This window comes from Schistocerca nitens, chromosome 8, assembly GCF_023898315.1.
Source record: "Schistocerca nitens isolate TAMUIC-IGC-003100 chromosome 8, iqSchNite1.1, whole genome shotgun sequence".
Lineage (NCBI taxonomy): Eukaryota > Metazoa > Arthropoda > Insecta > Orthoptera > Acrididae > Schistocerca > Schistocerca nitens.
This window is the reverse complement of record NC_064621.1, coordinates 425901798-425913224: the sequence shown is the minus strand read 5'-3', so window position 1 is coordinate 425913224 and position 11427 is coordinate 425901798. Positions and strand designations below refer to the sequence as shown.

The 11427-nt window shown below is 42.8% G+C and overlaps 1 protein-coding gene across 1 annotated transcript; it reads left to right on the top strand.

The window, feature by feature from the left end:
* The first annotated feature begins 9996 nt into the window (after window positions 1–9996).
* Window positions 9997–11133, top strand: LOC126199593 (piggyBac transposable element-derived protein 3-like). The gene has a single exon (XM_049936520.1). The coding sequence runs from the start codon at window positions 9997–9999 to the stop codon at window positions 11131–11133; it is 1137 nt and encodes a 378-aa protein (XP_049792477.1).
* Window positions 11134–11427: the final 294 nt, after the last annotated feature.

Sequence of the window (11427 nt, the reverse complement as noted above, 5' to 3'; positions counted from 1 at the left end):
TTGCTCTGAGCACTGTGGGACTTAAGTGCTGAGGTCATCAGTCCCCTAGAACTTAGAACTACTTAAACCTAACTAACCTAAGGACATCACACACATCCATGCCCGAGACAGGATTCGAGCCTGCGACCGTAGCGGTACCGCGGTTCCAGACCGTAGCGCCTAAACCCGCTCGGCCACTCAAGCCGGCAATAGTAACGCGGACAGTCTAGATGGAGTTGTATACACGGTGTAAGGGATAAAAGTGCAGATCTTTTACACGTGGTATCTTAATATGCAGGTACATTAGAGTCTTGGTTTTTTTTTTCTCTGCGTCGAACTTTCTTCCCACAAATACCTCACGACCTGTTGTTTTCTGCATGGTCATAACTGCATCAGTAAGCGGAAAACTCCTTTGAGTAGTATAGAATACGTTTTACATCCATGTATACATACTTCAAAACCTGCACATAGGAAGATAAAAATTAATGGGTTTCTGTTGCCACTGGAACTTGGAGGTACTAACCAACCTTAAAACGTACCACGTAGTCTGCAAATGAAGCAAATACTCAAGTAATGTTGTGCAGTACTCTGCGCTCAAGCACCGTTTGAAAGATCTTCACGCAAACGCCTTACAGCTCATGCAAAAATATACAAGGAGGTCCATTGATCGTGACTGGGACTCACGAAATAAGCGTCAAACTAAAAAACTACAAAGAACGAAACCTGTCTAGCTTGAATGGGGAAACCAGATGGCGCTATAGTTGGCCCGCTAGATGGCGCTGCCATAGGTCAAACGGATATCAAGTGAGTTTTTTTAAAATAGGAACCCCCTCTTTATATTGTATATTCGTGTAGTACGTAAAGAAATATGAATGTTTTAGTTGGACCACTTTCTTCGCTTTGTGATGGATGGCGCTGTAATAGTCACAAACATATGGCTCACAATTTAGACGTACAGTTGGTAACAGGTAGGTTTTTTAAATTAAAATACAGAACATAGGTATGTTTGAACATTTTATTCGGGTGGTCCAATGTGATACATGTACCTTTGTGAACTTATCATTTCTGAGAACGCATGCTGTTACAGCGTGATTGCCCGTAAATACCACATTAATGCAATAAATGCTCAAAATGACGTCCGTCAACCGCAGTGTATTTGGCAGTACGTGTAACGACATTCCTCTCAAAAGCGAGTAGTTCGCGTTCCGTAATGTTCGCACATGCATTGACAATGCGCAGACGCATGTTGTCAGGCCCTGTCGGTAGATCACGATAGCAAATATCCTTCAACATTCCCCACAGAAAGAAATCCGGGGACGTCATATCCGGTGAACGTGCGGGCCATGGTATGGTGCTTCGACGACCAATCCACCTGTCATGAAATATGTTACTCAATACCGCTTCAACCGCACGTGCGCTATGTGCCGGACATCCATCGTGTTGGAAGTAAAGCACCATTCTGTCATGTAATGAAACATCTTCTAGTAACATCGGAAGAACATAACGTAGCAAATCAGCATACATTGCACCATTTAGACTTCCATCGATAAAATGGGGGCCAATTATCCTTCCTCCCATAATGCCATAATGGCGCACCTTACATTAACCCGCCGAGGTCGCTGATGTTCCACTTGTCGCAGCCATCGTGGATTTTCTGTTGCCCAATAGTGCATATTATGCCGGTACACGTTACCGCTGTTGTGAATGACGCTTAGTCGCTAAATAGAACGCGTGCAAAAAATCTGTCATCGTTCCGTAATTTCTCTTGTGCCCAGTTGCAGAACAGTACACGACGTTCAAAGTCGTCGCCATGCAATTCCTGGTGCATAGAAATATGGTACGGGTACAATCGATGTTAATGTAGCATTCTCAACACCGACGTTTTTGAGATTCCCGATTCTCGCGCAATTTGTCTGCTACTGATGTGCGGATTAGCCGCGACAGCAGCTAAAACACCTACTTGGGCATCTTCATTTGTTGCAGGTAATGGCTGGCGTTTCACATGTGGCTGAATACTTTCTGTTTCCTTAAATAACATAACTATCCGGCGAACGGTCCGGACACTTGGATGATGTCGTCCAGGATACCGAGCAGCATACATAGCACACGCCCGTTGGGCATTTTGATCACAATAGCAATACATCAACACGATATCGATCTTTTCCGTAACTGTATCACGAAGCAAACACCGTCCGCACTGGCGGAATGTTACGTGATACCACGTACTTATACGTTTGTGACTATTACAGCGCCATCTATTACAAAGCGAAAAAAGTGGTCCAACTGAAACATTCATATTTATTTACGTACTACACGAATATGTAATAAAAATAGGGATTCCTATTTTAAAAAACGCAGTTGATATCCGTTTGAACTACAGCAGCGCCATCTAGCGGGCCAACCATAGCGCCATCTGGTTTCCCCATTCAAGCTAGACGAGTTTCGTTCTTTGTAGTTTTTTCGTTTGATGCTTATTTGGTGAGATATTTGGCCCGGTCACTATCAATGGACCACCCTGTATAGACAGCTATTACTAATAACCTAATATTCGCATTTGTCGTCAGGCCTCGCAGTTTGAGTAACCGCATGCTCTGTACACTCCCTCACGTCACGGGTCCTGTTCGTACCTCCATTCTCGCACACCGAGACCACCCGTCGTCTTATCCTCTAGCTGGAGTACAGAGGCGTAAGGCTCTCCTGCACCGTATGGTGAAACCTAATAAAATGTCGGTTGACATGGTACAGATATGCTACGCTGGTATAGTAAAGTCTGCCATGATCACGGATGAATAGATGAAGTACCGATAGTCTTCCTTGAACATTCAGCAAATCCTCCAACAATGAGTAGCGGATTAAGCCTTGTACATAAGCAATGTACATCTACAAAGCTAAAACTTTGCGAATGAAATATAGCCATTGTGTACTTGCAGGGAACGATCTCACTATATATTCCGATGCTAGAGTTGGAGGCTTCCTAAACTAGATTTCCAGTCTGCATAACGCACTGTCAGCTCCGTGTGTAACTTCTGCTAGACGCATTCCGTTGATTAAAATGTCTGTGTCTTCCTCAAATAGTATTGAATTTTGTAGAATTTCCTCTCCTAGGTCACTGATATATGGATCATGAAAAGCAGTGGCTCTAGAACATTTTCCTATGGCACGCCGTTCTTGATCATCAACATGTATGAGTACTATTTATTTCTCTCCTCATCCGTGGTTTCTGCTTTTGGTATATTTTCCTTAAGGTTTTTTTATAAGATTAAATGCGTCACTGCTAAACAATTTTAGTTTTTCAAGGAGAATACTGCGATTAACTGGAAGGAAAGTATTTGATAGATCACGGAATACTCCAGGTATTAATTCTTCTCTGTCAAGCGTCTGTAGCACATATTCAAGAAGTTCTGTGTTACTGAGGTAGAAGATTTAAGTTTTTTAAATCCATGTTGGCTTCTGGCTGTGATGTTCTGTGAAGTGAAGAAGCTTAGTAATCTGTTATATAAAAAGCATTCAAAGATTATAGATATTGCTGGTGTAATACTAACACTTCTGGAGATTTCTGCTTCTGTAGTTCATTATTTTTGTGTAGTGATAGAACCTTAGCCTGTTTTAAAGTATCTCGGTACAGTCTTTCTGCGATTGCTTCATTAATCATGTTGGTAAAGTTTGTCTCACTCAGTCATGTTGCCGCGCTGGATTAACCGAGCGGTCTCAGGCGCTTCAGTCATGGACTGTGCGGCTGGTCCCGCGGTGGTTCGAGTCCTCCCTTGGGCATTTGTGTGTGTGTTTGTCCTTAGGTTAGGTAGTGTGTAATTTTAGGGACTGATGAACTTAGCAGTTAAGTCCCATAAGATTTCACACACATTTGAACAACAGTCATGTTACTTCTCATCCAGGATTATAGAAACCAAACCAAACTCAGCTAATTATTTTTTCAGGTGGACTGATCGTATGCATTTAAGCGACTAAAACTCCTGCTTATCAATTTTCTTTACTCTCATTATTAAAGATACAGATTTAATGAATATTAACATTCACACACGGATGTAGGTCAAACATCTGCCGTATTTTTCTGAAATTTTGGATTCACATCACTTGTCAGAGTGCAGAGGGAAATTAAAAATTGGTGGTATACTGTATCGTTATATGTTTGTTCTGAAACCTGATGCCTGTGCGTCAGCACATTCAATCAAACAATATTTCCTAATCTTTTGTTATTATTTTTTTTCTCACGCATAGGGTCCAGAAATTCCTTCTTACCTCATCAGCCTATCAGGGAGACGTTGAGTTCGCATCGAATAATATAGCAAACGTTTGATAAGTTTCTTGACATACTTTAATAACAATGATGCCCCAACGTATTAGGAACGTGTCTACAAAAATAGAAATTCTGAAATGAAGCACATATTCTTGGTAATTATACACTGAGATGGGAAAGGCGTTGGGGTAGCGATATGCTCATATACAATGGCGGTAGTAGGGCTTACAGAAGGTACAAAAGGACAGTGCGGATCTGAGCTGTGTACCCAGGTGATTAATGTGAAAAGGATTCCAATGTGATTATGGCCGCACGACGAGAATTAACAGACTCTGAACGCGCAGTGGAATTTAGAGATACAAGCTAGGGACATTCCATTTCGGAAATCGTTAGGGAATTCAATATTCTGATATCCACAGTGTACAGAGTGTCCCGCGAGTACCAGATTTCAGGCGTTGACTCCCACAATGGACAACGCAAGGGCCGACGGCCTTCAATTAACGGCAGAGAGCAGCAGTGTTTGCGCAGAGCTGTCAGTACTAACGGACAAGCAACTATGCAAGAAATAACCACAGAACTGAATGTGGGACGTAAGACGAACGTATCGGACAGGACAGTGTGGCCAAATGTGGCGTTAACGGACCACACGGCAGCAAATGTCCGAATCAAGTGCCATTGCTAACAGCTTGTGGCCTGCAGTGCCTCCCTGGGTTTGTCGCCATGTCGATTGGATCATAGACAAAACCGTGGCCTGGTGTTCGTAATACACTACTGGCCATTAAAATTGCTACACCACGAAGATAACGTGCTACAGACGCAAAATTTAACCGACAGGAAGAAGATGCTGTGATATGCAAATGATTAGCTTTCCAGAGCATTCACACAAGGTTGGTACCGATGGTGACACCTACAACGTCCTGACATGAGGAAAGTTTCCAACCGATTTCTCATACGCAAATAGCAGTTGACCGGCGTTTCCTTGTGAAACGTTATTATGACGCCTCGTGTAAGGAGGAGCAATGCGTACCATCACGTTTACGACTTTGATAAAGGTCGGATTGCATCCTATGGCGATTGCGGTTTATCGTATGGCGACATTGTAGCTCGCGTTGGACGAGGTCCCATGACTGTTAGCAAAATATGGAATCGGTTGGTTCAGGAGGGTAATACGGAACGACGTGCTGGATGCCAACGGCCTCTCATCACAAACAGTCGAGATGACAGGTATCTTATCCGCATGGCTGTAACGGATCGTGCAGCCACGTCTCGATCCCTGAGTCAACAGATGGGAAAGTTTGCAAGGCAACAACCATCTGCACGAACAGTTCGACGACGTTTGCAGTAGCATGGACTATCAGCTCGGAGACCATGGCTGCGGTTGGTTACGCTTGACGCTGCATCTCATACAGGAGCACTTGCGATGGTGTACGCAACGGCGAACCAGGGTGCACGAATGGCAAAACGTCATTTTTTCAGATGAATCCAGGTTCTGTTTACAGCATCATGATGGTCGCATCCGTGTTTGGCGACATCGCGGTGAACGCACAATTGAAGCGTGTATTCGTCATCGCCATACTGGCTGGTATGGGGTGCCATTGGTTACACGTCTCGGTCACCTCTTGTTCGCATTGACGGCACGTTGAACAGTGGACGTTACATTTCAGATGTGTTACGACCCATGTCTCTACCCTTCATTCGATCCCTGCGAAACTTTACATTTCAGCAGGATAATGCACTACCGCATGTAGCTGGTCTTGTACGGGCCTTTCTGGATACAGAAAACGTTCGACTGCTGCTCTGGCCAGCACATTCTCCAGATCTCTCAGCAACTGAAAACTTCTGGTCAATGGTGGCCGAGCAACTGGCTCGTCACCATATGCCAGTCGCTACTCTTGATGAACTGTGGTATCGCGTGGAAGCTGCATGTGCAGCTGTACCTGTGCACGCCATCCAAGCTCTGTTTGACCTAATGCCCAGGCGTATCAAGGCCGTTATTACGGCCAGAGCTGGTTGTTCTGGGTACTCATTTCTCAGGATCTATGCACTCAAAGTGCGTGAAAATGTAATCGGATGTCAGTTCTGGTATAATATATTTGTCCAACGAATACCCGTTTATCATCTGCATTTCTTCTTGGTTCAGCAATTTTAATGGCCAGTAGTGTAGCTAATGGCAGAGTTAGAGTGGGGCGCAGACTCCCCAAGCCCTGGAGCTATGTTTTCAAATACGAGGTGCATTCAAGTTCTAAGGCCGATTTTTTTTATAATTAAGTACTCATCCGAAATCGATAAAACTGGCGTTTCGTCTCAACGCAATCGCCCTGCAGACGTACACATTTTTCACAACGTTGACGCCACGATTCCTTGGCAGCGGCGAAGGCTTCTTTAGGAGTCTGTTTTGACCACTGGAACATCGCTGAGGCAATAGCAGCACGGCTGGTGAATGTGCTGCAACGGAGAATGTCTTTCATTGTTGGAAAAAGCCCAAAGTCACTAGGAGCCAGGTCAGGTGAGTAGGGAACATGAGGAATCACTTCAAAGTTGTTATCACGAAGAAACTGTTGCGTAACGTTAGCTCTATGTGCGGGTGCGTTGTCTTGGTGAAACAGCACACGCGCAGCCTTTCCCTGACGTTTTTGCTGCAGTGCAGGAGGGAATTTCTTCTTCAAAACATTTTCGTAGGATGCACCTGTTACCGTAGTGCCCTTTGGAACGCAATGGGTAAGGATTACGCCCTCGCTGTCCCAGAACATGGACACCATCATTTTTTCAGCACTGGCGGTTACCCGAAATTTTTTTGGTGGCGGTGAATCTGTGTGCTTCCATTGAGCTGACTGGCGCTTTGTTTCTGGATTGAAAAATGGCATCCACGTCTCATCCATTGTCACAACCAACGAAAAGAAAGTCCCATTCATGCTGTCGTTGCGCGTCAACATTGCTTGGCAACATGCCACATGGGCAGCCATGTGGTCGTCCGTCAGCATTCGTGGCACCCACCTGGATGACACTTTTCGCATTTTCAGGTCGTCATGCAGGATTGTGTGCACAGAACCCACAGAAATGCCAACTCAGGAGGCGATCTGTTCAACAGTCATTCGGCGATCCCCCAAAACAATTCTCTCCACTTTCTCGATCATGTCGTCAGACCGTCTTGTGCGAGCCCAAGTTTGTTTTGGTTTGTTGTCACACGATGTTCTGCCTTCATTAAACTGTCGCACCCACGAACGCACTTTCGACATATCCATAACTCCATCACCACATGTCTCCTTCAACTGTAATGAATTTCAACTGGTTTCACACCACGCAAATTCAGAAAACTAATCATTGCCCGCTGTTCAAGTAAGGAAAACGTCGCCATTTTAAGTATTTAAAACAGTTCTCATTCTCGCCGCTGGCGGTAAAATTCCATCTGCCGTACGGTGCTTTCATCTCTGGGACGTATTGACAATGAACGCGGCCTCATTTCAAAACAATGCGCATGTTTCTATCTCTTCCCAGTCCGGAGAAAAAAAATCGGAGGCCTTAGAACTTGAATGCACCTAGTATGATAGTGGCTGCTGAATGGTGTGCGCTGTGATTACACAGAATGGTCTGAGTACCCTAGTACAACGTTGTCAACCATTTATGGACGTCCCACTCCCAAACAACGATGGAACTTTAATAGATAAAAGGGGACCATGTCACGAGGCCCACAGCTATTTACGATTGGTTTGAAGAACGTTCTGAATAGTTCAAGCGATTATTTTGGCCAACCAAATCGTCTAACATGAACTGAATCTTAAATTTATTGGACACGGTCGGTCTAGATTGTGTCCCATAAATTTACTATACAGTTAGTGCTAAATATCCTGCACTGACAACACTTTTGCAATTATGGACGGCTATAGAGACAGTGAGCCGTGGTGCTCGTTACTGGCGCGCCAGTCTCTTGGATGTCCATTATCGATCCTTCGATTTTTCTTATCTTTGCTTTCTTGTTGTTTTCCGCATTTGCGGGGTGAGTGGCAGTTGACGTTTGCTCGGGCTACCTGCTGAGACGCCGCGAGTTACGAGGTGGGAAGCAACCACGTATAGGTGGAGTTTGTTGTACGCTGTCTGCCTGCCTGCCTGTCTGCTCTCCTGATTTTGCTCGCCGTGCCTTGCGACCGCCTAGCTTGGGTTGCTGCCTGGTGTATCCTACACGAGCCATACCGGACGTCTAGTAGAAGTTAAGCAGCCTGGTGTTTCTTTTAAAGAAAAGGAGCGATTGTATAAGACTTTTTGTAACCAATTTTGGTGGCCTCTTTAGTGTGGCCTTAGCGTTTACATTGCCATTCGGGAGAGCTAATTCTTTTAAATTTAACTAGTTGGGGTTCCCTGTCCTTATAATCTTTTGCGGGTTTTATTTGAATTTTCTCTTTGTGATTCCTTCCTTGTGCTTGGTTAAATGTTTACTTGTATAGCGGGAAGTGACTCCTGGTTAAAACTCGGAGAAGGTGTTTGATGTTACTGCCACCTACGGTATTTGTCTTTTCAATTAAGTGTTGTCATCCCTTCGAGCGACCTGGTGTCACTCCTCTTTAATTAATGCTAGTTTATGTGTACTTAATTTTGAATTGGCGATTTGAACTAATATTTTGAAGCGCAGTATAGCTCTAAGGCAACTTCATTGTGTACCACCTTGTGCCCCGGTCTAGTACCTTAATTTTTAGTGGCACGAGTTAGCTCCACTACCGCTTTTACTGATATGCTCCCTTCAAAATCTTGTATAAGTTTGACCCATGTGAGTCTGGGAACATAGAGATGAGCTTTAGTGTGACTTCAGTGCTAGTCAGTTAATGGAATCTTCATTTTGGCTTGGCTTCCACTGAAGAGTTTGAGTGGAGCGTAGTATGTTAGATTTGTTATTTATTTAATTACTGTAAGTTTGTTTATTTAATGGAGAGCAAGACATTTAAAGACGGTTGATATTAACCCTCCTAGTTGCTGGGTGTTGCTAATTCGTTCCAAATGGCCTACTACTTATTCAATGGCAAGGCTGTTGATTAGTTGGTTACTGTGAGTACAAATTCACGCTATTTATTTGTTGCCGAAATTATTAAAGTGTCTGTTTCGCGATTCAATCACTAGCTACGTGCTTTATTTGAATTGATATAAACCTTACTTTACCTCCTTAAAATTTGTTGCCAGCAGAAACCCTTAACCCTTTCCAGCCCAGTGATGCCATATGGCATCATCATATTTAACTTTTTCCCAAGGCCAAACTATTTGTCCAAAGATTATAAACAAGTGTGCAGGGCTTTCTAAAGTTCATTGTTCTTAGGTTGGCTACCGTGAATTCGCTAAAACAGAGAGCACCAAGCTACAATGCCTTGACAAATGTATTGTTGCATGCTGTCTACGGTACAGTGCACCCAGCTGGACTTTCAAAATATTATATCAAGGTAAAGGAAGCAAATTAATATAAAAGTTGCTCTAATAAATTATTGTTGAAAGTGTAAATTAACTAATAAACACTTTGAAAATAATGCTAGTTACGGTAATTTTCTGCTTGGAAGTCACAAACATGTGTGATTCCATTTGACATCATCGGGCATTTGTTATGTTACCAAATGTAGTACATGCAATAACTTCGACTAAAGTTTACCATAATGTGTAACTCTAATATTTTCAAGTTTCTTTTGAAGCTTTATTATGCTAACTAATATTAATATGTTAAAATTTTTATTGATAGAATTTACCAGCTTTTTGCTGCTTTAGTAAAAAATTCCTGGTTTGTTTACCAGATGATTCGCAATCATAAATCGTTATCAGAAGAAGAAATATTGCTGCTTCTCGAAGGTGATTTATCGGATTTGGACCTTGATACGTCTGATGTGGAGGAAGAGATTGAAAATGCTCGGCAACAGGACCCTACTACACTGGATATACAGTTTCTTCAAGGAATGGACCTTGATATGGTTGAAATTCTAAACCCTCAAGCCAATGATGAAGATGATGTTCCCTTAGCTTCAAGATTACTTGCAGAGCCACACCTTGCACCAAGTCATTCCGCTCAGAAAATTCAGTGTCATACATACCGGGATCTTCGGTGGAGAATGAAGGACATTGAAGAAGTGGAAACATCGTGTAATGCAGTTTTTTCTGACCCTCCAGGATATGAACTGACACCTTTGCAGTATTTCAGAACAATGTGTAGTGATGAAATTATCCAGAACCTAGTCGAGCAATCTAATCTATACTGCACACAGAAAACAGGTGCATCTTTAGATACAAATGTTCGTGAAATAGAAAAGTATATAGGGATAAACATCCTAGCAGGTGTTGTGAAAATGCCTAGCTACAGATTGTACTCGGCCGAGGCTACAAGATTTTCTCCAATATATGACTCAATGCCTAGAAATAGGTTTGATAAGCTAAGAAATTATTTACATGTGAATGACAACACTAAAATGAAACAAAGAGAGGACCCTGATTATAACAAGCTCTTCAAGGTGAGACCATTTGTTGACAAAATCAAACAAGGTTTTTCAGTTATTGAAGCTGAGGAATATCATTCAGTGGATGAATTAATCATTCCTTTCAAAGGTCATTCATCCCTGAAACAGTATGTAAAAAGTAAACCACACAAGTGGGGTATAAAAGTTTTTGCCCGTGCTGGTTCTAGTGGCATTGTGTACGATTTTGAAATATACCGATGGAAAGGAACTGTACATAATGATACTGGTCTTGGTATAAGTGGTGATATTGTGATAAGGCTTGTGGAAGGACTGCCAAAATATAAAAATTTTAAAGTGTTTACAGACAGTTGGTTCACCTCTTACAATATTATTTCTGCCCTGAAAAAATTTGGCATTTTGGCTGTTGGAACTGTTAGTCCCACAAGACTTCAAGGCTGCAATCTAAAGCAGACAGTGAGCTGAAAAAGCAGGGACGAGGAGCATACGATTATCGAACTGAAACAAAAAGGAACATCATAGCGCTGAAGTGGTATGATAACAAGTCTGTCGTTCTTGCATCATCATTCAAATGAGTAAGTCCAGTAGAACCAGTGAAACGTTGGTCAGCGGGAGAACGAAAATATATTGATGTTCCAAGGCCAGACATTGTTAGAGAATATAACCATTCGATGGGAGGAGTTGATCTGCACGACATGCTGGTTGCTCTGTATAGGAGTAATATTGGTGTGAAAAGATTTTATCTAAGGATCGTATTCC

Bases quoted from the DNA above. Each gene is read 5' to 3' on its own strand.
- LOC126199593 (XM_049936520.1), top strand. From the start codon at position 9,997: ATGATTCGCAATCATAAATCGTTATCAGAAGAAGAAATATTGCTGCTT.